Below are 25,407 nucleotides of genomic sequence, written 5' to 3'. Positions count from 1 at the left end.
TTGTTTTGGTTTTGGTGGCTGGCCAGTATGGGTATCTGAACCCTTGACCTTGATGTTATAACACTATATTCTGACCAGCTGAGCTAAATGGCTAGCCCTCACGACTTCTTATTCTTATTTTATATGAGTTGTCTGGGGTTCTGGAAGCTAAATGATATGCACAGGCTCTTCCAGCCAGTGGGTGGGAGGAAGTCCTGGCTCCTATATTAGTGCTCTTTGTGCCATGTTTTACTGCTTCCCTCCCTCACTAAGTCTGCTTGAGGAACGTGGGCTGGTGACAGATTTGTGGTCTCAGGCTGGGTCTCCTGGACCAGTTTCCATAGCCTTCTTTTTCCCTGTGGGCTTTTTATGTGCAAAGTCATGGCTGCTCCCTCCCTCCAGGCACATCTCAGCCTGTGGGTCCCAGTGCAGGAAGCTGGGCATAAGTCTCCATTCCAGCAGGGACCCCAGAGAACATGAGTGAGAAGCTGCTGTGTCCTGGCTTCTTTGTCTCCTCTTTGCGAAGCCCGCACAGGGCTCTCAGCAATGGGGGCTCACGTGTCATCTCCATGCAGGTGCTGCCCTTAGAGGCTCTGGTGACTGATGCTGGGGAGGTGACTGAGGTGGGCAAGGCCTACGTGCCTCCACGGGTCCTGCAGGAGGCTCTGTGTGTCATCTCCGGGGTGCCAGGGCTCAAGGGTGACGTCACCAACACTGAAGAGCTGGCACGGGAGATGCTGATCATCTCCCACCATCCATCCTTAGGTCTGTGGCTGCGGCGGGGTGGGAGAGGTGGCTCTGTTGGGCAGGGTAAGAGTGGGCCAGGCGGAAGGCCTCAAAGAGCTCCCCTCCCCTTTAGTGGCGGTGCAGTCTGGACTCTGGCCAGCACTTCTCACCAGGATGAAGATTGATCCTGAAGATTTCATCATTAGGCACCTTGATCAGATCCTTCCCAGGATCACCACACAGAGTCCCCTAAACCAGGTGATTGGCATTTGAGCTGGTCTGATCTTGGGGGGTGGGGAGATCCTCTTGTTCACAGTGTAGGAAGGGAGGATTCAAAGAAGCAGGTGAAGGTGTGATGAAATGTGGGCTTCGACCCTTGATGGCAAGTGATATGAAAATGCAAACTGATTTAAGCACAAAAGGGAGCTTTTTGCCTCATTTACCTGCAGTGTCCAAAGATATGAGTGGCTTCAGCGGATGCTGGCTACGGGGACTCAGATATTGCCCTCAGGACATTGCAGGTGGTCTTTTGTACTCTCTGTTTGATCCACCTGTGTTTCTTTTTCTGCTTTCTGTGATGTTGGCTGTGTTCTCAGTCTTTCTCTTTCTGGTAACAAAATAGCTGCTAGAGTTCCAGGCTTACACCTTGTCCCCCCATCAGCTTCAATGGAAAAAGTTTGTATTTTCCATTAATGTCAACTGGCGTGGGATCTCATTGCCCCAAGTTGACCTGACTTGGGTCCTGTGCTCATCCCTGTGTCCGTCCTTCTGGTCTGGGTCATGTGCCTGCCTCTGGGAAGGGTGAGGGCAGCTCCACCTGATCCATGGAGTTTGAGAGTTGGGGAGGAGTATGTCCTCCAAATCAGGCTGCTGTTATCAGACAAAGGAGAAAATGCTTGCTAAGTAAGGCAGACACATATCCAGCTGTCCACTCTGGTGGGCAGTGCTCAGAAAGAACAAGGCAGTGGCAAGAAGAAGGGGAGCCGACAGCTGGGGCCACTTAGGTGTGATGGGACCCCTTTCTAGTACCAGCCTTGGCGCGCACTGACCATGTCTGTGTTTGTTTGGCAGTCTTCCATGAATGCCATGGGCTCCCTTTCCATCCTGTCCCCGGACCGGGTCCTTCCACAGCTCATCAACACCATCACTGCCTCCGTGCAGAACCCGGCGCTGTGCCTGGTGACGCAGGAGGAGTTTGCCATTATGCAGACCCCTCCTGGGGAGCTGTACGACAAATCTATCATCCAGAGGTGAGAACCCACTCAGGCTCAGTTGCTTGTCCTCCCCAGGCCATAGTTTTCTTGCTTGTAGGATGTGGTCATTGTGAGGAACAAACGAAATAACCTAGTGATTCATTGGACAAGTGCCTGCTGCATTCCAGGCAATGTGCTCAGGTCCTGGATACCAGAGTATATTGTCTGACACTTTTCTAATGCTTAGTACTTAAAACTAGCTGGGATTTCATGGCTGGCAGGAGCCTGAAAGGCCTGGTGGCTCTTTTCAGGCTGGCTGATCACCTGCTCTGATGTTTCAGTGCCCAGCAGGACAGCATAAAAAAGGCCAACATGAAACGAGAGAACAAGGCTTATTCTTTCAAGGAACAGATCATCGAGCTAGAGCTAAAGGAGGTGAGCGCATGGAGGCATCTCATGAGGTGGCTCCAGTATCCCCACCCAGTCGCTGGTCCTCTGGCCACACTCTATTTGCACTCTCCATAGCTTCCTCCACCCCCGACTCAAGGAAAGTGAATTTCTCTCTCTGTTGGATGCCAGCCTTAGTTCTTACATTTTCTCTGCTAAGTGGTGTTAATGGATTCCATGTGTGCCCCCCAGCTCTTCGAAGTCGGGACCAGGTGTAGGGCCTGGTGCAGGGGAGCCTCTGGGAGATCACTGATGTGTTTGGCCTTGAACAGAGCTGTTTCTGACAGGAGCAGAGCACACAGGGCTCTTTCCCATCTCAACCTTTGCTCTTCCCTCAGTCTTTTCAAGGCTGGGTTCTTTTCATCTTTCATATCTCAGCCCACATATGCCCTTCTCAGACGTGACCACCCTGTCTACCCTGTCCTAAGTAGACACACCCTCCCACCCTGGTTACTATGCATCATATTCGTGTCTTTCATAACATTTATCACGATCCACAGTTGTCTTTGTATTTGTTTACTTGCTTATTGTCTATCTTTGCCCACTAGATTGTGAGCTTCGTGAGGGCACGGGTGTTATCTTGTTTCCCCATAGTATCCCTAGCATCTAGAACAGTGCCTAATACAATGCAGGTGCTCAGTAAATACTCGTTGCATGAGTGAGTGACTTTTCTGCCTTGTCATCTCAGGCCACCCCAGTAGGCCTTTTCCAGACTTTAGCTTATATTGTGGGAGAGCTTCTGTAGTGAGGTGTTGGGGAGGAAGGGAGGCTAAAGTTTTGATTCTGAAACTGTGTGGCAACAAGGATACCCTTTTGAGTACTTTGAGGAACTTTTTATTTCTCTGACATGTAAAAAGCCCTCCTTGCTTTGTCAGTAGAGAATCCAGTAAAATACTGCTTCTCTATTGCTGTCTCTGTTTTGTAGAAACTAGGTGGCTGTGGACTTTGTGGAGAGGACAGGGGAGGCTACATGGTGGATTTGGGGGCCCAAGTCACAGACTTAGAGCTGGCATGGTGATGTTTGTGGAAGCAAGCTCACCTACCACTGGCAGGGAGGGAGGTCTGTTCCCTGGAGTTGGAATTGGTTTGCCTATTCCCTTCAGGAGATAAAGAAGAAGAAAGGCATAAAAGAGGAAGTGCAGCTGACCAGCAAGCAGAAGGAGATGCTGCAGGCCCAGCTGGACAAGGAGGCGCAGATCCGGAGGCGGCTGCAGGAGGTGAGTGGCTGCCACCACCATGTGTCCAGGCTGGAAGAATGCTGGGAAGTTTGGGCTGGCTCCATGCTGTCCCAGAGCAGGGCCCTGCTGACCTGCCTCCTGGGTGACTCTTCTTGCAGCTGGATGGGGAGCTGGAGGCAGCGCTAGGACTGCTGGACACTATCATGGCCAAGAACCCGTCCGGCCTAACCCAGTACATACCTGTTTTGGTCGACTCTTTCCTGCCCTTGCTGAAATCTCCCCTGGCTGCACCCAGGATCAAGAATCCGTTCCTGTCATTGGCTGCCTGTGTCATGCCCCCTAAGCTCAAGGCTTTGGGTTAGTCCTTGTTTGCTGGCTGTGGGGATGGCCCAGGGCAGTTTGGGAGATGGGCAGGGGATGCCCTTGGGTGCTTGTGGGGAGGCATGAGGTGATCTAAACTGCTGAATTTTGCTTCCACATGGAAGCAGCCTTAGGAACCTCAAACTGGATATGGTCAGGAGCAACATAGTGCCTCTTCCTCTTCTCTGCCTTTTTATATCTTCTGTGCCTTCACTCTGAGGACCAGGTTTTATTTTTTATTTTTTAAAGGATGACCGGTAAGGGGATCTTAACCCTTGACTTGGTGTTGTCAGCACCACGCTCAGCCAGTGAGCGAACTAGCCATCCCTATATAGGATCCGAACCCACAGCCTTGGTGTTATCAGCACCGCACTCTCCCAAATGAGCCACGGGCGGGCCCTAGAGGACCAGGTTTTAGATGCTAGTCAGTGTCTGATCTTTCTGTACCAGCTTGAAAACTAAGTCAGAAGTTCAGTGGCAGCGAGGATGGTTTGGTGCAGTGCAGCCCAGAGCTCCTGAGCAGCCATGTGTCAGTAGAGACCAAAGGTCTCTGTGACCTTGAGCTTTCTGTCAGCTCTGGAGAAACACCAGGTGTGGTGGCTGGGAGTTGTGATGGCCTTACTTTTGTGGATTGCCAACTTCCTTCCTCACCTAAAGGGTATGTTCACCTAAAAGATAAGACTGGAATCTGGGCACTGTTCTGAGTGGAAAAGTCAGTTGGTGCATATGAAACTGCCAGTGTTACCTGGCTGGCTGGGCTTGCTGTGTAAAGTGGAGGCACTGGATGAATAACTTTACTCTTGGCTGATTAACCCTTGGGTAGCTTGTGCCTCTTCTCAGTGTGCTTGTAATTTCTTGAGTGTCAAAAGGACAACACCCTGCCTACTTACCCTCTGGTGCTGTCACAAAGATCAAGTGAGAAATTAGGTTGAGGACATTTTGGTGAAGCAGAGAGTATTAAGTGAGAGGTATGAGGCAACTCTGCACTGGATCCCTCATTTGTGCCTAAGCCAGATTTTATTCTGTGTCCTTGTGTGATTCATCCCCTGCTGGGTTTCTTCTCTGTGACACAGGCACTTTGGTGAGCCATGTGACTCTGCGCCTGCTAAAACCAGAGTGTGCTCTGGATAAATCCTGGTGCCAGGAAGAGCTTTCGGTGGCTGTGAAGAGGGCAGTGACGCTGCTGCACACCCACACCATCACCAGCAGGGTGGGCAAGGGTGAGCCAGGTAAGGGACATGATGGGACTAGGGGCACAGGATGGTAGAAACTGGTGTGTGGAGTGCTGCCTGAACCACGGTGTCTCCCGGGGCTTCCTGAGTCTGTGGCCTTGGTTTCCTCATCTGAAAAATCTGGAGCTGGACCAGATGGAGGGGTTTTGAGTCCAGTCCTGGTATTCTGTGAGTCACTGTGACCCCCGTTGAGGGTTTACTTCTTGTCACTGCCATCTACTTCTCTGTTGCAACTCTCACATTCTAGAACTGGGCAGTGTTTGAGTAGAAGCAGGATTGGCTTTAGAACTGGGCTACCAGATATTGTCCCTGTCCTTGGACCTTATGCTTCCAGGTGTCAGAAAGGGCCTCTAGCCCCCCAGCCCACCTGCCTCAAGGAGGGCCACAGGCAGCAGTGGCCTGGTGCTGGCTCTGCCTGCAGGTTTGTTTGCTTCTTGCTTTCACAGATGCTGCACCCTTGTCTGCACCAGCCTTCTCCTTAGTCTTCCCGTTTCTGAAGATGGTGCTGACTGAGATGCCCCACCACAGTGAGGAGGAGGAGGAGCGGATGGCCCAGATTCTTCAGATCCTCACTGTCCATGCCCAGCTGAGGGCCTCCTCTGGCACCCCACCTGAGCGTGTGGATGAGGTTGGCAGGGGAGCTCTGCTCACCTCTTGGTTTGAGGGGGACTAGGGAGGCAGGAGCTTTCAATATTTCCTGACCCATGAACAGTTGTGATGCGGAAATAGAGGGTGTGTTTGTACCTGTAGCAGCAATACACATAGTGTTGTGGGGTTTTTAATGAAAAAATGCGTTACACTGCTTCCTTCATATGACTATATACTCTGGGTCCTCCTTCCATGTCAGTGCATACGGATCTACTTTATTGATTTTACTGACTGCGTGAGGCTACACTATAGATGCACCATGTTTTATTTATCTCTTTACCTGTTGGTGGATATACTTTTTAAAATTAATTATTTATTGTTTTGGGTTTTTTTCCTTTCTTTTTAAAAATTTTTTCTTTCTGATGGATATTTTAAGGTTGTTCCTAATTTTTCCCTACTTTGAACAGCACTGTAATGTACCCTCTTGTGTGTATGTGCCTTCTGCCCACCCTGTGTGAGCATTTTTTTAGGACAGATAGTGGATGTGGGATTTCTTGGTTATGTGGCATGTTCTGAGCTATATTCTCACTAAGAGTTCCCTTTTCCCCAAACCTTATTCAACCTCAGACAGTATTAATGTTGCTAAAGATGAGTGAAAGAATGGTATCTCATTTTATTTTGTGATTCTTTACTTTTCAAGTTGAATATCTCTTCATATGTTTATGGTTCATCAGTATTATTTCATAGTCTGAATTTCTGGCAGTATTCAAGAATTTAGTCCGTGGGGATCGTGGTTGACAGGGGTTAGTGCTGTGTACTTAGTTGTAAACCTATAGTGTGGTTTCTACGGTGAAGCCGGTTGTGTGACCCAGCATGTTTCCCTGAGGAAGAGAGGAGCTGCCTTGCAGGCCACTAGGCTTAGTTGCAGACTGACCTCATGGCCTCACCCAACTCATCTGCTCTTCTCTCCTAGAATGGCCCAGAGCTTCTGCCTCGCGTAGCTATGCTGCGTCTTCTGACTTGGGTGATTGGGACAGGCTCGCCCCGCCTACAGGTGATTTGTTTTTCAGTTGCCTGTTGCTGTGATTGAGTTAGTGACCCCAACCTCAGGTCCTGGCATGAGGGGTCAAATCCTAGTTTTCGCTTAACCCTCACTTTTGGACTTGGGAAGAAGGGCTGCTTTTGAGAGTCAGCCTGACTGTTCTCAGCTGTGAGGGGGATTGCTTGGCTCCTGCTGTTGTCCCTGGGCTGGTGCTGGGGTCTTCACCCTAGTAGGGTTATGGGGGTGGGCATTCTCAGTTCAGATCCCTCTCTGGGCCCCTCTGCCCATCTCCTGGCCCCATGGTAGTAAATGATTTGCTGATTGAACCCAGTGGATCGATGTACTCCTTAGGTGCTGGCTTCAGAAACACTGACCACCCTGTGTGCCAGCAGCAGTGGCGAGGATGGCTGTGCCTTTGCAGAGCAGGAGGAGGTAGATGTGCTGCTCTGTGCCTTGCAGTCCCCATGTGCCAGCGTGCGTGACACTGCGCTCCGGGTGCGTGCCCACTCCCTTGCGGGGCCACCATAGCATTCCTTGTCACTCTGTGCAAGTGCAAACTTCATGATGCACATTTGAGAAAATGTCCCTCACCCTGATGGGAGGTCCTGTAGGCAAAAGGAAGAGGTCGTGGGTCGGTCCATGTCTTTCTAAGAATTGGAAAACTAAGCAGTTGTCATGATGTATCACTGTCTATTTTTTCTTTACTTTGGAAGACTTCACCTAAATTTTAAACTGGAATGTGGGTCTTAGTACTTTTGTAGACAGATCTAACCCATAGGATTGGTTCATTTCTCCAGCCCACTACCTTGTATTTGGCTTTTCTTGGTAGTTTTGGGACCAAAAACTAAAGAATCTCTTTGGAGTGATAATTCAGTGGTTTTTAAATGCTGACCTGCAGCCTGCTGCTATTGATATGTGACAGAGTGTTCACTGGCACTTGGTAAAATGTGAAAAATGATGGCAGTGTGCTAAATTTTTCTTAAAATTTCATTCAACAAATGAAATGCACTTTTTCTGAAGTTGTCTGTCTTGTTTGTTTAGAGTTAAAATTTTAACTTGTACATTAAAAACAATTCTACCACCACACCCCATCATTTTACAGAAGGAAAGCTGTTTGAGGAGACTGAGCAGGCAAGTGGAGCTGATTCACAGCACTCCTTAGATCATTGCCATCCAGTGGAACTTTCTGTGATGATGGAAATATTTTTTATCTATGCTGTCTGATGTGGTAGCCACTAGCCATGTGTGGCTGTTGAGTACTTGAAATGTGGCTGGTATAACAGGACCTTCCTTCTAGTTCATTTTAATTGATTTAACTTTAAATAGCCACATGCAGATAGTGGCCACATCTTGGACGGTATAGCCTAGAGAGAGGTGAAGAGGCAGGTCGGAGGGTCCTCTGGAAGGTCAAGCCTCATGTTGTCCAATCCTACCCCCTCCCAGGGGCTAATGGAGCTCCACATGGTATTGCCAGCACCTGATACTGATGAGAAGAATGGCCTGAACCTTCTGCGGAGACTCTGGGTGGTCAAGTTTGACAAAGAGGAGGAGATCCAGAAGCTGGCTGAGAGGTGAGAGCCAGTAGAAGGTTGTTTTCTCCTGTTCTGTCCTCTCTGCCGTTATGAAATAACCGAACTCTGTGAGCTCAGCCTAAAGAGAAGAGAGAAGGGTTGGGTGGTCAGGATTGGTGATCCTTGGTCAGATCCTTGTCTGACCAGCCCCCACCTTTGGTCTGCTCCAGTCTCTGGTCGACGATGGGCCTTGATCTGCACCCACATCTCTGCTCCTTGCTGATCGATGATGTAATCTATCACGAGGCAGCTGTAAGGCAGGCCGGGGCTGAAGCCCTCTCCCAAGCGGTGGCACGTTACCAGCAGCAGGCAGCGGAGGTTATGGGCAGACTGATGGAGATTTACCAGGAGAAGCTCTATGTGAGTTACCTGTGCAGCCCTAATGTGGTCTGGGTGGTGTGAGGTTGGGATGGACTCTCCTCAGCCCCCAACTACTCCAGACAGGAGTCTTGGGGCTCTTGGTGGCTCATGATGGCTATAGCTGGCTTCCTGCCTCACAGTCCTGGTGCCAGGTCATTGGTCTGCCTGGCTGGGCTGGGGAGAGCATTGGAGAGCATTTACCAACTTGTCTGTTGCAGCGGCCGCCCCCAGTGCTGGATGCTTTGGGACGAGTTATTTCAGAATCTCCTCCAGATCAGTGGGAAGCCAGGTATAACAACTGTTCCAGTCTTGTTCTACTCCGAGCTTTCTGAGATGTAGTTGGCTGGGGCAGGTGCTTGAGGAGGCAGTGTGGAATAATGGTGCAGTGGAAAAGAAGAGCAAGACCTCCCTCAGAGTCAGGGAGACCTAGTTGAGGTACTGACTCTTATGCTTGCTGCGTGATCTTGGGCATGTTTATTCTTTTCTCCAGGCCTCTGTTTCCTCATGTGTATGAAGGGTACGGTACAGATTGAGGAATCTCAATCTCACTTGAGATCTAGCCTTTCCCCTCAGAGCCCATGAGTAGCACTTGGAGGATTAGGCAGATGTCTGGGAGCAAGCGTAACCTTGGAAGACACTTTCCTCCCACAGAGCAGGCACATAACAAACTGTAGTATTAATTTTCTATAGGGGCTGGCCCTGGTGTTCTCCACTCCTCTGTGGTTTTGTGGTGTAAGAACCCATCCCAGTTTCTTTCTTTTCCATTTCAGACCATCAGCCAGAGATAGGACACAGATTCTTTGCCCTGGAGACCTTCTTACTGCTGTGTAGCTGTGAAGAGTAATACCACTTTGCCTTTGTAGAATATGTTTATTTCTGAGTACCTTTGCATCTGATTCTTTTACCTCTCTCCTCTCTCTTACAATCTGCCTTGGAGGTTGAGGGGTGAGCATTGCATTCACATGGGGCAAGTGGAGGCAGAGCTTGTCCCCTATTCAAGGGCACCCTGTAACAGGTAGACTTGGGCAGGTGCAGGTCTCTGACAAGAGGGTTGTTCCAGACCATTGGGTAAGCCCTGGGCAGTGGGCTCTGTGCGGTGCCCTGCCTCCGAAGCGGTGTTCACTGCTGGTGCTGTCCCTCCCCTTGCTTTTTACCTGCATAGGTTCCATCCATCAAGAAGGCCCTTGGCTGGCCCTTGTTCACCCACATGCTCCCACTTCTTTCCCAGGTGTGGCTTGGCCTTGGCCCTCAACAAGCTCTCCCAGTATTTGGACAGCTCTCAGGTGAAGCCACTCTTTCAGTTTTTTGTCCCTGATGCCCTCAATGACCGAAACCCAGATGTACGGAAGTGCATGTTGGATGCAGCCCTCGCGACGCTCAATACCCATGGGAAGGTAAAGGATTTCAGTTAGCCGAGGAGATAGGGCTGGGCCAAGGCAGGAGGTGGGGCTGAGTGATGGATGCAGAGACACTGAGGTCCAGAAGTCTTGGCAGGGCACTAACCCCTGATGGGAAATAACATTTGTATTTCTTTTGAGCCTAAAAGATCCTGAGAGGATGTTAAATTCTCATAAGTCTGCAGCAGGCCTTTTAGAAGACTGGAAGACCCACTGGCCTTGCTGGTTGGATTGTTAGGCTGCCTTTCCTAGAGCCAGGCTTGGTCCTTGGGGCAGAGGCCATCTTTCCCAGACACAGCCTGTAGGGTTGATCTGAGGTTTGGGGGGCTTGGCTTTCCAGGAGAATGTCAATTCACTCCTGCCAGTGTTCGAGGAGTTCCTAAAGAATGCTCCCAACGATGCCAGCTACGATGCCGTGCGGCAGAGCGTGGTGGTCCTCATGGGCTCTCTGGCCAAGCATCTAGACAAGAGTGACCCCAAAGTGAAGCCCATCGTTGCCAAGCTCATTGCTGCCCTCTCCACCCCTTCCCAGCAGGTACTTGAATCTGGCCTGGGCCCACAAGCCAGTTGGGGTTCCAACTATGAACAGGCAGTGGGACACTAGGGGCTGAGTTGAGGGCTCAGGATCCAAGAGTCATCCCCTCTCCCAGTGGAGAGTCTGGTTTATCATGGAGAGTACCCCTGAAGTGGGAGTTACTTTGTTACTTTGTTCTAACAGACCTCCTAGATATTCATTTTTTCTACTTACTTACTGGGGATACGAAGATTAAAAAACAGGGCTACCTCTTTTCCAAGCCCTCAGCCTCTAAGCCATAGTGCAAAGGACTTTTTTTTTCTCTATTTGAACAACATACATTTACATATGTTTTTTGTGATTTGCATTTTAGATTACCCAGGGTGTCCTCATTCATAAAGTTTCCAGTTGAAAACGAGTTTCCAAAACTGTGGTCAAATAAGATGTCAGAAAACCCAACCTGCAGAAGGGTCTCACCTGGGCACCCAGCAGCTCATCGCTTTGCTGCTCTTGAGTTGGACATAATAAGCTGTGGTTAGGAGGCAGGATTGAGTGTCTTTGCTACCACTTAATTTGGCTCTGGTCCTGTAAGGCCCAGCCTTATTGCTCTGTGACTTTGATAAGTTTGGAAACTGAAAGATGTGCTATTTATACGGAGGCTCAGTAGCATATGTTTCTCTGGAGGTCTGTCTTTTTTTTTTTTTTTTTTTTTGGTGGCTGGCCAAACCCTTGACCTTGGTGTTACTAGCACCACCCTTCTTTTTTTGGTGGCGGGATCCAAACCCTTGACTTTGGTGTTACCAGCACCACACTTTCCCAAGTGAGATAATTGGCCAGCCCCTGGAGGTCTTTCTTTCTGGGTGGGTTCAGTCTTTGGGGTTTTCCTCTCCCTGCCCAGACCTTGGTTCTTCATTTAGACCAGAAATAGCACCCATAAGGCCGATGCTGTTGTCACTAATAGATTGTAATATGCACCCTGATGGACCCTTTCACTTCTGTCACACATGAAAGAGCATATAAACACCATTTGCTTCTCTGATACCCTGTGACACCTGCAGGCAGTGGCTGAGATGGGGCTTGGGGACATCTAGTCGTGGGTGCTATATAAGACTGTCAGTCACCGGCCATAGCTGAGCTGCCACACTGACAAGCGGGCCTCTCCCACAGGTCCAGGAGTCTGTGGCCAGCTGCCTGCCGCCTCTTGTGCCAGCCATCAAGGAGGACGCCGGAGGGATGATCCAGAGGCTCATGCAGCAGCTGCTGGAATCAGACAAGTATGCAGAGCGCAAAGGTGCTGCCTATGGGCTGGCAGGCCTGGTGAAGGGCCTGGGCATCCTCTCACTGAAGCAGCAGGAAATGATGGCGGCGCTAACTGATGCCATCCAGGATAAGAAAAACTTCCGCCGGCGTGAAGGTGAGTGTCTCTGAGCTTGGTGCTACCCAGCATAGGAAGTTGATTCCCATGCTACCAGAGGAAGGAATCTGGCCTTTCCTCCCGAGCTGAAGGGCTGATGCTTGTGTGTGTGCGGCAGAGTGGGCAGCTATGTGTGTGACCCATTCCTATTGGGTCCTTGCTGATGTTGCCTGGACTGTCTAATTTCTAACTCAGTAGCACCTTTAGCTGAGAGAGATTTTGCCTTCTAGCTGGTAGTGCCAAAAAGTGATAGGCAGCTCCCTTCTCCCTCCTCCTCCCTGCTGTGCTACATCCTTGCTATGGGACATCTTGAGCTGAGACAGAGGGTGCTGCTCCCTTGTGAGTCAGCCACTTTAGTCCCACAGCTGCCCTGAGTGTGTCCAGAGGGTAAGGAGGTGGCAGGGAGGGTGTGGGCCTTTCTGTTTCCTGTAGCTGCCCCCAGTGGGCATTCTGTTCCAGGCTGTCCTGCCTTCTCCCCTAGGAGCCCTCTTCGCCTTCGAGATGCTCTGCACCATGCTGGGGAAGCTCTTTGAGCCATACGTGGTTCATGTGCTGCCCCATTTGCTGCTGTGCTTCGGGGATGGCAACCAGTATGTGCGTGAGGTAAGTCCTGAGGCTGCACGTGAGAACAGCCACTCAAAGGCGTGTTGCTCTGTGAGGCTTGGCTGGGGGAGTCTCTGAGGTAGTGTGAAGCCCCTGCTGCTAGAATCCCTTCTGCTTTTACCTCGGGCACCGGTTACTGGTATGGACTCCCCTCTTGTTCCTGCTAAAGTTCTGAAGCTTTGTGAGATGTATCAGTTGTATCTGCATGGCTTGGCATAGGGTCTGACACAATAGACCCCAGGTAAGTGTTGGTCACTGAAGGAACACTAGGGTGGCGTCAGGCCTTGACCTTTGCTTGGGTGAGGAGGCCCCTGAATGTCTTTTCTCCTCCCTTGAGGCTGCAGATGACTGTGCCAAGGCTGTGATGAGCAACCTGAGTGCTCATGGGGTGAAGCTGGTACTCCCCTCCTTATTGGCTGCCCTAGAGGAAGAATCCTGGCGGACCAAAGCTGGTGAGGCTGCTCCCTCTGAATCTCTTTCTCAGCTTCTGGTTCTGAAAACTACCCTCAGCAGTGATCCAGGTAGCCACAGCTCTTGTCCTGTGTGTATGGTCCTTTGCCCAAGGGTAAGGCCAAGACTCTGTGCCTTTAGGCAGCTGGATCCTTCTATAGTTTGTGTGCTTTCATGCCAAGGATAGGTCTCTGACAAGAGCCACAGCGCTAACTCAGGAAACCCTAGAACTTTAAAGCTGTTCTATGGCTAGTCCTCTGGCTTTAAAGCTTTTTTCCACAGTAAAACTCTTTTAAAAGGTCTTATAATTGGATCTGGAACCCTAATATTCAAAACAGATACAAGTAGAACTACTGTGGTTGGGTTACAGTCAGGGTCTGGGGTCTTCACCTTGCTCCTTCATGCTTCGCCCTACAGTTTGAAACATCACAGATCTAAATCAGTTTCCTTATTTGAGGATGAGGAAACTAAGGCCAGAGAAATTCAACGAATTGGGTCACTGCCAGGACTAGGCCAGGTCTCACTCATCCTGGTCTGTCCCTTTACCCCATTCCACCCTGCTTCTCACCTTGGATCCTATGGCTGAGCCAGCCTTAGGAGGTTTTTGCTCCCTTTGCCCTCCTTCAAGGGACTGTTTGAGCACAAGTCTCCAGGGAAGCAGGCTGGATGTCACATATCCATGCAGCCAGCCTAGGTGGGTCGTGGCCTGTGCTCAGTAATTTAGTGCTGGGTGTGTGTCTGCTCTCTGCAGGGTCAGTGGAGCTGCTCGGGGCAATGGCGTACTGTGCCCCAAAGCAGCTGTCATCATGCCTACCCAACATCGTGCCCAAGCTTACAGAGGTGCTGACTGACTCCCATGTCAAAGTGCAGAAGGCTGGACAGCAGGCGCTCAGGCAGATTGGCTCCGTCATCAGGAACCCGGAGATCCTGGGTACACCTCTCCCACAGGGGCACTCAGCCTGACTTCTTCCCCTCTCAACCTCCCACCCCCCCCCGGACACTGCTGGGAACATGCACCAATTTAGCTGATTTTGCCCTCTGAGGACAAATAGGTTCACACTAAAATAACCTCTAAGTCCTAGGAAGCCCTTTTACTAGAAGAATTAGTTGAAAGTAGTTTGGAAACAGTCTGTTTTCCCACTGGTCTGGAGCAGATGTTAATGGCTGCACAAATAGGGACAGTGAGTCTTTGGCTCAGGAGCAGCTTGACTCTGAGAAATCCCCTACACTAAGCTGAGCTGTGAGGTCAAGAGAATTGAATGATAGTCTCTGGACCACATCAGCACCATCTGAAGTATTAGGTTCTTTGGAACTTTCTATTCCATCTCATTCCGGGAGACCTGAAATAGAGGGGAGGGTTAGGGAAAGGGTTAGTCTCCTTAACTGTACTCTTTATTTCTTTTCTTTTCTTTTCTTTTTTTGGTGGCTGGCCAGTAAGGGGATCCGAACCCTTGACCTTGGTGTTATAATACCACACTCTAACCAACTGAGCTAACTAGCCAGCCCCCCTAAACTGTACTCTTTAGTATGGTTCTTTCTTGAGGGATGGGAAGAGTTGATTGTTAGGAACAAAACCCAGCCAGCCATCTTGACCTCCAGGTCAAGTAAACAGGTAATTTAACATTACCTGTTAAATTTTAAACTTCAGCTTAGAGCATTAGTGCCCAGTCAGTGTAGTTCAGCCAGGGTATTGCCAGACGTTTTTTCATTCAAAAAATGATAGGGTTTTTTTGTTTGTTTTTGTTTTTTAAGGGATGAATACATAGTTTGGTTTTTTTTTAAGAGAAAACTTTATTCAGGACAAAGAAGGCCATTACATAATGAGAAGTTCTTCAGTTCTCTAAGAAGATGTAACAATTCTAAATTTATATGTAATAGCCTCAAAATATATAAAACAAAATTTGTGAAATTATAAATACATAAAACAAAATATATAAGACAAAACTACTTTATAAATCTATAAAATTTATAAAACTATAATGATATACATTATTATAGTGGGAAATTTCAACACATTTCTCTATTACTGATACAGCATACACAAAATTTAGCAAGGATGCCTGCCTTTTTAAAAGTTTCATTTATTTAAAAAAAATTTTTTTTTTTTTTTTTTTTTTGTCCTTTTTCGTGACCGGCACTCAGCCAGTGAGTGAGTGCACCGGCCAGTCCTATATAGGATCCGAACCCGCGGCGGGAGCGTCGCTGCGCTCCCAGCGCCGCACTCTACCAAGTGCGCCACGGGCTCGGCCCTAAAAAAATTTTTTTTAAATGAGAATTTGAGGATCAAGTTTTTTCCCATCTTTATTGAGGTATAATTGATAAGTAAAATTGTATATAGAAGGGTGCTTCAAAAAGTTCATGGAAGATTATCTCTTCTGTTTTTCTTTTTAAAATTAATATTAATAAAACATTAATATTAATATTAATTATTAAAATTGATATTCGCATTAACATTATTTAATATTAATTTTTTTTTTTTTACAGTCTAGGATGTTATTGGCAGAGCAATTGGGAGGCAGGGGGAGAGGGGAAAGGGGAAGGAAATGGGATGGAAGGAGGAAGGAGGAGAGGTGGGATTTGAGGCCTGTGGCACCCCCCCTCATTCCCACAGGGGAGACCAGAGGGCTCTCAGTGGTGGCTTGGTCCATTGCCGGCCTGGGTGCAGATGTCAGGGGTTTATGGCAAAAGCCCTTGTCCCCCACCACCATAACTTGGGAACCCGAGACCTTTCTTGCTGTGGCTTGGTGCTGGGCTGGTTGTGGGTGTTGGGGGGGCATGGCCAAGGCCCTCAGCACCCCACTGCCCCAGCTCAGTAGAGCCTGAGGTGCTTCCTGCGGCTGCTTGGTGGTCATTGCTGGGCTGGTTGCGCATGTCGGGGGTGTGTGGCCAAGGCCCTCAGCCCCCACCCTTTCTGGCTTGGTAGCACAGGGGACTTCTGGTCCTTCCAGGTGTTATTGGTGTTCTTTGGTGAAATGAGACCTTTACTAGTTAATATCAAGCTTTGTCTCTGGTTGTGGGTACTTTTTTTTTTCTTTCAGTTCTGTGTTGGATTATATGCTGTTCCCACCACTTAAACTCTGCGCTGGAACTAATTTGTTGTCCTTTGCTTACTTCTGAAATGGGGGAATTTCCTGTGGGGACCAGTAACTTGAGCTCCGTGGTTGAGCTAAATTGCTGCTTTGCTGCTGATTCCCTAGGGAAGGCTTTTTTTTGTACAGTTCAGGTTTTAATGGTTGACTTTATAGGTACTTCTGGGTCTAGTGAGATCTTGTGCACCTGGGTTGGGTAGAAACTCTGGTCTGGGCTTGAGTCTTTTCATCAAACTACCCCATGCAATTCTATATTCCTGACCAGTCTCCTCTGAGTGGTCCTATGCTGATTGGGGGGCAGATCAGCTGTCCTTGCTGTGCCCCAGTATTCCCCCAGTTGGCCCGTCTACCCCACTGTCCATGCTCTATACACTTCCCACAGGATGGGCTGTGCTCCGATCCCTTGTGATGACTCACTGGCCTCTGAGTGGCTCCTTTTTTTCAGTTGTTCTGGCTTCTCGCTCCTTTGTGGGTCCACAGAAACTCTAGTAGTGGTCTCACTGTCCTGGGGGCCACCAAATGCCCTCTTCTCCCCTGCCACCTCCAAACAACTTCATTCGAAGGGCACAGCTGAGGCTTTTGCCAACTCCTGCTCTGTGTGCTGAGCATCTCCACCCTGGAAGTGGCCAGGATTTGAAACGGTCAGAGTAGATCTTTCTTTCTCTCATCGTGGCTTCTCCTTCCTTCATGAACCCTCCTCTTACCCTGAGCTCTGGCAGCCCCAGCTTGGCTATTGTTGCTTTTTTTTTTTTTAAAGATGACCGGTAAGGGGATCTTAACCCTTCACTTAGTGTTGTCAGCACCATGCTCTCTGAAGTGAGCCAACTGGCCATCCCTATATAGGGATCCAAACCCATGGCCTTGGTGTTATCAGCACCACACTCTCCCAAGTGAGCCATGGGCCGGCCCTTGTCATTGCTTTTTAATAGTTGTAAATTGGTTGATTTGCGGGAGAGAGTGACTATGGGGTTTGACCAGAAGCTCTTAATTCTGTTTTTCCACAAATTTTTTGAATTACCCTCATATTTATGTGTACAACGTGTTATATGTATATATATACACATTGTGAAATGATTACCACAGTCAAGCTAATTAATATATCACCTTGTATAGTTATTTTTTCTTTGGTGGTAAGAACATTTAAGATCTACTGTCAGCAAATTTCAGGTATACAATAGAGTATTATTAACTATAGTCAATATGCTGTACATTAGATCTCCAGAACTTACTCATCTGCCTAACTGAAACTTTGTACCCTTTGACCAACACCTTCCCATCCCCACCCCACCCTCCACCCAGCCTCTGGCAACCACCATTTTACTCTCTGCTCCTATGAGTTTGACTTTTACAATGCCCATAGTTCTGGGGATTTCTAAGGCCTGGAACAATCTGGTCTCTATCAAATGAGTGGAAATGCCTTCATTTATGAATCCAACATGGATTTTTATTTTTTAATTGAGATAATTTGCATAATATAAAGTTCAGTCTTTTTTTCTTTTAAAGAAAATGATATTTTAGTATTATTTTTTACATAAAGTTCAGTCTTTTAAATTGTACAGTTCAGTGCTTTTTAGTGTATTCACAAAATTGTGTAATCATGACCACTGTCTAGTTCCAGGGCATTTTTACCTCCCCATACCCATTAGCATTCACTCTTCATTTCTCCCTACCCCTAATTCCTTACAGCTACTAATTTACTTTCTGTCTCTATGGATTTGTCTATTCTGGACATTTCATATAAATGGAATCATACAATGTATGTGACCTTTTGTGTCTGGCTTCTTCCACTTAGCATATTGTTTTTGAGGTTCATCCGTGTTGTAGCAGGTATCATGCCTTTTTATGGCTGAATAATATTCCATTGCATGGATATACCACATTTTGTTTATTTATTCATCCGTTGATGGACATTTGGGTTGTTTCCATTTTTGGCTAATAAGAATAATGCTGCTATTTAGAAAAAAGAATAATGCTACTATAAATGTTTGTGTAAAAGTTTTCATTTAGTCATATATTTTCAGTTCTCTTTGTTAGATACCTAGCAATGAAATTGCTGGGTCATATGTTAACTCTCTCTCTTTTTTTTTTTTTTTAAAAAGATGACCGGTAAGGGGATCTTAACCCTTGACTTGGTGTTGTCAGCACCACGCTCACCCAGTGAGCAACCGGCCATCCCTATATGGGATCCGAACCTGTGGCCTTGGTGTTATCAGCACCACACTCTCCCGAGTGAGCCACGGGCCGGCCCAAACTCTCTTTAACTTTTTGAGGAACTGCCAGACTGTTCTCCAATGTCCAAATGCCTGTACCATTTGATATTCCCAACAGCAATGTTTGAGGGTTTCAGTTGCCAGCACTTGTTATTATCTATTATCTGTCATTTTGATTTTAGCTATCTTAGCGGTGTGAAGTGGCATCTCACTGTGGTTTTGCATTTCTCTAATGACCATTGATGTTGAGCATCTTTTCATGTGCTTATTTTTCATTTGCACGTCTTTGGAGAACTGTCTATTCAAATCCTTTGCCCATTTTGAAATTGGGTTATTAGTTTTTTATTGTTGGCCAGCATGGGTTTTTATAGTGTTTAAACTCCCTGAGCTTGTGGAAAAGGTAAGCCAGGTATTCCTCTTGGAATTCCTCTGCTGGAGAGCTCATTTTATCTGATCTTAGCTGATCTAAGCACTGTGTGCCTCACTCCCACCACCGGTTTAGGGGCCTTTGGTGACCTGAAGCAGGTTTTTCACAAAACCACTTTTGGGTTGCTGGTTCCAGAATAAGGTGCATGGTGCCCAAGAAGCAATCCTGTGGAAGCTCAGCACTGTGGCTGCAGCTCAGTGCCCACTGAAACCAGCCCCCAGTGCTCGACTAGATCCCAGCTCTGCAGTGCAAAGGGGTGACAACTGCTGCCTCCGCACAGCAACCTCCACTTCCTGCTGGTGGGGCAAGAATTGCTCTTTGCAGATAGGCTGGCTTCCTCAGCTGGTGACTTGTGGTCTTTAGGGAAGAGGTGCCCTGGGCTCCCTTCTCTTCTGGTCCACTCTAGTTCTCAGGACCCAGTGGGTCTGCCATTCCATACACTACAAACCTACCTCTCTCCTGTTTGGTCATGCAGCCATTGCCCCTGTCCTGCTGGATGCCCTGACAGATCCCTCCAGGAAGACCCAGAAGTGCTTGCAGACACTGCTGGATACCAAGTTTGTCCACTTCATTGACGCCCCATCCCTGGCCCTCATCATGCCCATCGTCCAGAGAGCCTTCCAGGATCGTTCTACGGACACACGGAAGATGGCAGCCCAGATCATTGGCAACATGTACTCCCTGACAGACCAAAAGGTAGCAGCCCAGCTGGGGCTGATGCGGGACAGGCCGGTAGATGCTGGTTTAGGGTGCAGAGTCCCTGCTAACAGTAGAGGTGGAGGGATGTGGGTGTTGGCCTGATTATGTTTGTGGGGGCAGATGAGTCATTTGGTGGGCTCTCTGGGCATCTTGCAGAATGTGGTGGTTTAAGTCCTTATTAGCTTAGTCTCCAGCTGCAGTCCATCCCAGTGGGCTCCTATTGCAGATGGAGGTGGAGGAACAGCCCACCTTCTCCTTAGACCTTTCAGGAGTGTTGGTAAAATGGCTGCTACCTTGACTACTGTACTTGCAGTGTTTTCTTACCATGAGCATTTGTTTCTATAAGCCTCTCAGAGGAATTTAGCCTGGTTTGGGACATTTGCTTTGTTTGTTTATTTGTTCCTAAGAGCTTGCATCTCACTATCTACCAGCTCTGCTTTGCTTACTTGAGGCTATGGGCAAAAGAAGATAAGGTGGAAAATTTAGGTCAATCCAAGATTGGGAAATTAAAAAATTAGAAGAACAAAAAATTTTATCCACAGTCCCCCAATACTAGAACAATTACTGTTACTGTTTGTTTATTACATTTAAAAAATTACGTTCTTGCACATAAACTTATTTCTGAGTTATAACAGATTATTCATAAAACTGATTTTTAATAGTTACGTAATATCCCAAGCTTATATACCATAACTTATGTAATTCTATCATTGGTCATGTAGTGTCCAAGATTTTTTTGCTATTTTAAGTGATACTTCAGCAAACATAATGCTTTTTCTATATTTAAAATTATTACCAAAAGCTGAATGCTACATCAAGAGACAAACATTTTGAGGTGAAGAAAGGGAAGATAATGAAATTTTGAAAGGAAAGTACCAGAAATAGTTTCCTAAAGATTCCAGTCTGGGGAGGTTTGGGTCCCAGGAGAAGGGGGTGAGGATTTAGAGCATTCTGGGGAGGTGTTGGTCCCAGGAAAAGGGGGGGAGGATTTAGCATTGAACCAGTGGCTCTGGTCGACCTGTTGAGGATGGGCCTGGGGTCCCTTGTAGGTTTCTTGAGCACTTTCATGGTGTCTCTAGGGAACCAGGCAGAGGTGGAGTTCTCTGCCATTACCCTTCCTTGCCTGTTCTGTGAGCAGTCAGGTTTCCATGCTTGGGGCCCCTGCTAAGTGCTCCTTGTCAGCAGAATGGTGAGGGCAGGGTCTACAGCAGACGGGTCCTAGAGAAAGCAGGAATCAGGCCTCTACCTGATTTGCCTCTTATATTTTTGCAGGACCTGGCTCCTTACCTGCCCAGCGTGACCCCTGGCCTGAAAGCTTCTCTTTTGGACCCTGTGCCTGAGGTGAGTCTGGAGGGAAAGAGGAGAGTTTTCTATTTTAGCCCAGTCCCCAGAAAATGGGTTCCTGAGAATTCCCCAAAGCTGCTTTTGTGTGTGTTAGGTAAAAGGAAGGAGTCCCTTCCCTGTTCCTGCATGGCTACCTTATTTTGAGCTGCATCTCTTCACCATCCTGGTACTTGTTACCTGATAGGTGCGGACGGTGTCTGCGAAGGCTCTTGGTGCCATGGTGAAGGGCATGGGGGAGTCGTGCTTTGAGGATTTGCTACCATGGCTGATGGAGACACTGACCTATGAGCAGAGCTCCGTGGATCGCTCTGGTGCTGCACAAGGTGAGGCTGGAACAGGCCCAGGGGCCCAAACACGAGTGCCCTCTAGGGGCCCTCAGATCCAGTGTGTTCGTTTCTGTCCTTTTGTTGTAGGGTTGGCTGAGGTCATGGCTGGCCTGGGGGTGGAGAAGTTGGAGAAGCTGATGCCAGAAATTGTGGCTACAGCCAGCAAAGTGGACATTGCACCCCATGTCCGAGATGGCTACATCATGATGTTCAACTACCTGCCCATCACCTTTGGGGACAAATTCACTCCTTATGTGGGGCCCATCATCCCCTGCATCCTCAAAGTAGGTACCAATGACCATGATAAGAATAGACTAAATGAGGAGGGCAGGATGCAGTGCTCTCCTGGCGAGAGAGGGCTCCCTGCTGATTGGGGCCAGGTGGCAGGAGCCCTTGTCTTGCTCTTCAGGAAGCCCTACTTCCTTTTTGTCTGGGTGCCTAGTGGGAGGCAGCCCTGGCTGACCCACCCTCTGCGTGCCCAGGCTCTTGCTGATGAGAATGAATTTGTACGTGACACCGCCCTGCGTGCGGGCCAGCGGGTCATCTCCATGTATGCTGAGACGGCCATTGCGCTGCTGCTGCCCCAGCTGGAGCAAGGTCTCTTTGACGACCTCTGGAGAATCAGGTGAGAGCTGAACTGTGAGACCCAGTGCACCCTGCTGGGCACTTGGGGAACTCCGATTGAGGAACAGAGCAGAAACTTGCCAAGACCCTTGCTTTTTGCCATTTTGTAACCCTCCATTTCCTGTAGCAATGTCTTTATTCTGATTCTCTTTCAAAAATTTATCACTTGGGGCCGGCCCGTGGCTCACTTGGGAGAGCGTGGTGCTGACAACACCAAGTCAAGGGTTAAGATCCCATTACTGGTCATCTTTTAAAAAAACAAAAAAAACAACCCCCCCCCCCAAAATTTCTCTCTGTTTAGTCCTCCAGTTTGTATTAAGATTTTAAATGTGAGTACTCTTTAATCTAGAAATTTTACTTCTAGGAATGTATTCCAAGGATGTATTTGGTCAAGTGTTTAAGCTGTATACAGTAGGATGCTTACTGCATAATGCTTATCATTTGAAAAATTAGAAGTTGATTTAAAAACATAGCCCATACAGTGAAATGGTGTAAGATGACATTAGCTAACACAAAAAGCAACTCAGCCTGTACTTGACTGGACCATGTGGGCCCACTTCTCACATCGTGTGGGGTGTGCATGTGTGTCTTTGTGTAGAGGGAGGTGTGCACAGGGGTGTCACCAGAGGCTCAGGGTAGTTGCCTGAGTAGTGGGAGTTTAAGTGATTGTCTGCACTCTCTTTCTTTATATTTTCCTATATTTTTTGAATTTTCAGTCTGGATATGACCATTATTTTTCTAATCATTGAAAGCAATAAGACTTAATTTAATTTGAGGAGAAATAATGTGCATTTTTCTAAGGCCTCTCCTGGTTTCTCCGGTTCTGATTATTGGTTTTCCTGGTTTTCTGCTAATGCTTCCCTGTGTGCTCGCTTGTTCTCTCTAGTTCTTTTCAACTTGTATCATAGAAATCTTAAAACATGCTTTTTAAAAATATGTTCTTTTCCATTATTAAAGTAAGTAAGATGTGTTCATCAGTAGAAGACTTGGAAAATATGTGGGAAAGATTAAAGAAATGAAAATGGTCTTAGCTCTTTTCCCTTCCAAGATAATTGTCACCAGTATTTTGGGTGCATTTCCAGTCTTTCTTCTGTGCAGTGCTTGGTTGTACCCTGAGACTTCCCTTGTGGCTGTGTGACTGTGTTCTTGGCCTCCCTCTCAGGTTCAGCTCTGTTCAGCTCCTTGGGGATCTGCTGTTCCACATCTCAGGAGTCACTGGGAAGATGACCACAGAAACTGCCTCTGAGGATGATAACTTTGGAACTGCCCAGTCTAATAAGGTACACACCTGGGATTGGTTTTCCTCCCTCTCCTGATGGTAGGGCATGCCTTGGTGCTCATGCTTGGGGGCTTCATCACCCTCCATTCTCCATCCCCTTCCACTGGCTGCAGGCGATCATCACTGCCCTCGGGGTAGATCGGCGGAACCGGGTGTTGGCAGGGCTGTACATGGGCCGCTCAGACACCCAGCTGGTGGTGCGGCAGGCGTCCCTGCATGTCTGGAAGATTGTTGTCTCCAATACCCCCCGCACCTTGCGTGAGATCCTGCCCACTCTCTTTGGGCTCCTGCTGGGTTTCCTGGCTAGCACATGTGCAGATAAGAGGACGGTAAGTTTCCTGCACCTTGCTCAGGCCCTGAGACTTCCTTTTTGAACCTAGAAAGCTGGATCTGGAGAGTACCTAGGGTCCCCTATCTAACAGAGAAACATTGAGTCATTTACTTAGTCATTTGGCAAAGAGTTATTAAGCATCTGCTATGTGCTGTGCAGGGACCTAGCATCTGGGGACATAAGGCAACCTCATTCCTTTTCCTCATGAGCCGCTGTCTGGCCGGGGAGATGGATATTAATCAGACAATCACACAAACAGTTGTAAAAATCCAGCTGGGGCAAGTGCAAAATGGCACTGCAACAGGGGTGTTTGACCTAGCAAGGCAGGGTGAGCAGTGAGTGCTTCTCAGAAGAATAAGGCTTGGAGGTGAAAGATGGGTATGTACTGACCCCATGAGGAAGTGGTGAAAGACTATCCCAGACAGAGGGAGTAGTGCTTTAGATACCAGGGTGGGATGTGCAAAGCCTCATGATGGGCAGGAACGTGGTGCACAGTAAGGGCTGGGGTGAGGAAGCAGGGAGGAGCAAGCGTGGCGTGAGTGGAGGCTGGCGCACTGGGAGGGGCATACAGGCTTAGTGGTTGGGAGAAGGTGCCTGGCCTGGGCTATAATCACATCTGCCAGTCCCCTCTGGGTCACTTCCAGCCCCTGTCCTTGGCAAGCAAATTGTGTATTTGTCTCTAAAGAAGGGTTTGCATGAGACCTCAGAGAGGAGATGGGTTTTTTTTCTTAAAGCATTTGTTTCAAATTCAGTTCCCCTTGAGCATGAGCACAGGGTTAAGTTTTCAGTAATCAGGGAAATTAGTCCTTGACCATGCAGCATGTGATGAAATTCATGTTCATATATAACGTGCTGGCCCTTGCTTGAGGTTGTGTACGTGTGTGTGAAAGATAATTTTCTTTTGTAGTGTTTTATGAGCACCCTGGGGGCTTTTGTGGTAAGAGCATTTGGGGAAATTAAGTCAGTGACTCAGGTAAAGCCTGGGAGGTTCCAGGCCCTCCTTCTGGAATTGTCCTATGGGTGCCCTGGAGTTTGCAGGGAGCTGAGGTCCTGACGTGATTTCTGCTGACAGATTGCAGCAAGGACATTGGGAGATCTTGTCCGGAAGTTAGGGGAGAAAATCCTGCCTGAGATCATCCCCATCCTTGAGGAAGGCCTGAGGTCTCAAAAGAGCGATGAGAGGCAGGGCGTGTGCATCGGGCTGAGCGAGATCATGAAGTCCACCAGCCGAGATGCTGTGAGTATCTTCTAAGGGCCCTGCAGGCCATGCACGTGCAGGTGGCCTGACTCAGGGTGGGAGAGGTTGCAGGAGGAGCTTTACAAACACTAGAGGCTTTGCTTTCCCCTCAGGGATGTGGCAGCCTCGTTCTGGAAGGCACTGCTGGCAGTGGGCTGCTGGCTGGTGTTTCCCTCTTTTCAGCTTTCCTATCAGTGTTGCAGGTTAAGGGCCAAGTGATTTGGAGGACTCCTTGAGTGGCCTTTGGAAGTTGGAGATGATTTCTCTCTCACTGTTCCTGAGGTTGCTCTATATCAGTCCCTTTCATGACCCTCTATCAGTTCAGTTAAAATGCGTGGTTTACCTCTTTAGTGGGAAAGGAGTGTGCACGTGTGCGAGTGGTGGCGGGCAGCAGGGAGTAGGAGGGGTGCAGACTCATTCTTAGGAGTGGAGTAGGTAAGAGTTTTAAGTACCCAGTGGGTAGAAATGTATTGTCTCTAGCAGTAATACTGTTTCCATAGTAGCAACAGTCAAGGGGTTCGGAGTACTTTGCTTTCTAAGGTTTGACCTTACTTTCTAAGGTAATCAATCCTCGAAACACTCCTGGGGAATAGGTTGAGAATGTGTAGGCTCTTGAGTTGGATGACAGTACCAAGCGAATAAGTGAATGGCCAGTTTGAAACGTTAGCAAATAGCCAGCTGTTCAGCCTGAGCGTCCCAGTCTGCTTTACTGGATCACTCTCCTGCGTGTATCAATATATGTCATGCATTTGTTTTTTTATATTTGTGCTCAGCAAAGAATCAAAAT

General features: G+C 48.2%; 1 protein-coding gene across 1 annotated transcript in view; it reads left to right on the top strand.

Moving 5' to 3' along the window:
• The window catches only part of GCN1 (GCN1 activator of EIF2AK4), a 60,697-nt gene that overhangs the window by 24,019 nt on the left and 11,271 nt on the right, over positions 1-25,407 (top strand). Inside the window, exons 19-45 of the mRNA XM_063088093.1 lie at positions 555-744; positions 839-963; positions 1,777-1,955; positions 2,240-2,333; positions 3,449-3,562; positions 3,682-3,880; positions 4,957-5,112; positions 5,562-5,743; positions 6,677-6,757; positions 7,097-7,240; positions 8,189-8,316; positions 8,487-8,676; positions 8,895-8,965; positions 9,905-10,070; positions 10,414-10,608; positions 11,755-12,001; positions 12,483-12,604; positions 12,942-13,056; positions 13,806-13,985; positions 19,256-19,476; positions 20,752-20,820; positions 21,008-21,146; positions 21,237-21,433; positions 21,632-21,774; positions 22,936-23,053; positions 23,166-23,381; positions 24,456-24,620. Of these exons, the coding sequence (XP_062944163.1) occupies positions 555-744; positions 839-963; positions 1,777-1,955; positions 2,240-2,333; positions 3,449-3,562; positions 3,682-3,880; positions 4,957-5,112; positions 5,562-5,743; positions 6,677-6,757; positions 7,097-7,240; positions 8,189-8,316; positions 8,487-8,676; positions 8,895-8,965; positions 9,905-10,070; positions 10,414-10,608; positions 11,755-12,001; positions 12,483-12,604; positions 12,942-13,056; positions 13,806-13,985; positions 19,256-19,476; positions 20,752-20,820; positions 21,008-21,146; positions 21,237-21,433; positions 21,632-21,774; positions 22,936-23,053; positions 23,166-23,381; positions 24,456-24,620 (4,146 nt within the window). The remainder of the gene's footprint in view (positions 1-554; positions 745-838; positions 964-1,776; positions 1,956-2,239; positions 2,334-3,448; positions 3,563-3,681; positions 3,881-4,956; positions 5,113-5,561; positions 5,744-6,676; positions 6,758-7,096; positions 7,241-8,188; positions 8,317-8,486; positions 8,677-8,894; positions 8,966-9,904; positions 10,071-10,413; positions 10,609-11,754; positions 12,002-12,482; positions 12,605-12,941; positions 13,057-13,805; positions 13,986-19,255; positions 19,477-20,751; positions 20,821-21,007; positions 21,147-21,236; positions 21,434-21,631; positions 21,775-22,935; positions 23,054-23,165; positions 23,382-24,455; positions 24,621-25,407) is intronic.

Source organism: Cynocephalus volans, chromosome 2 (assembly GCF_027409185.1).
Source record: "Cynocephalus volans isolate mCynVol1 chromosome 2, mCynVol1.pri, whole genome shotgun sequence".
NCBI lineage: Eukaryota > Metazoa > Chordata > Mammalia > Dermoptera > Cynocephalidae > Cynocephalus > Cynocephalus volans.
Note: the sequence above shows the minus strand (reverse complement) of the source record. Positions and strands in the feature narration are given on the sequence as shown.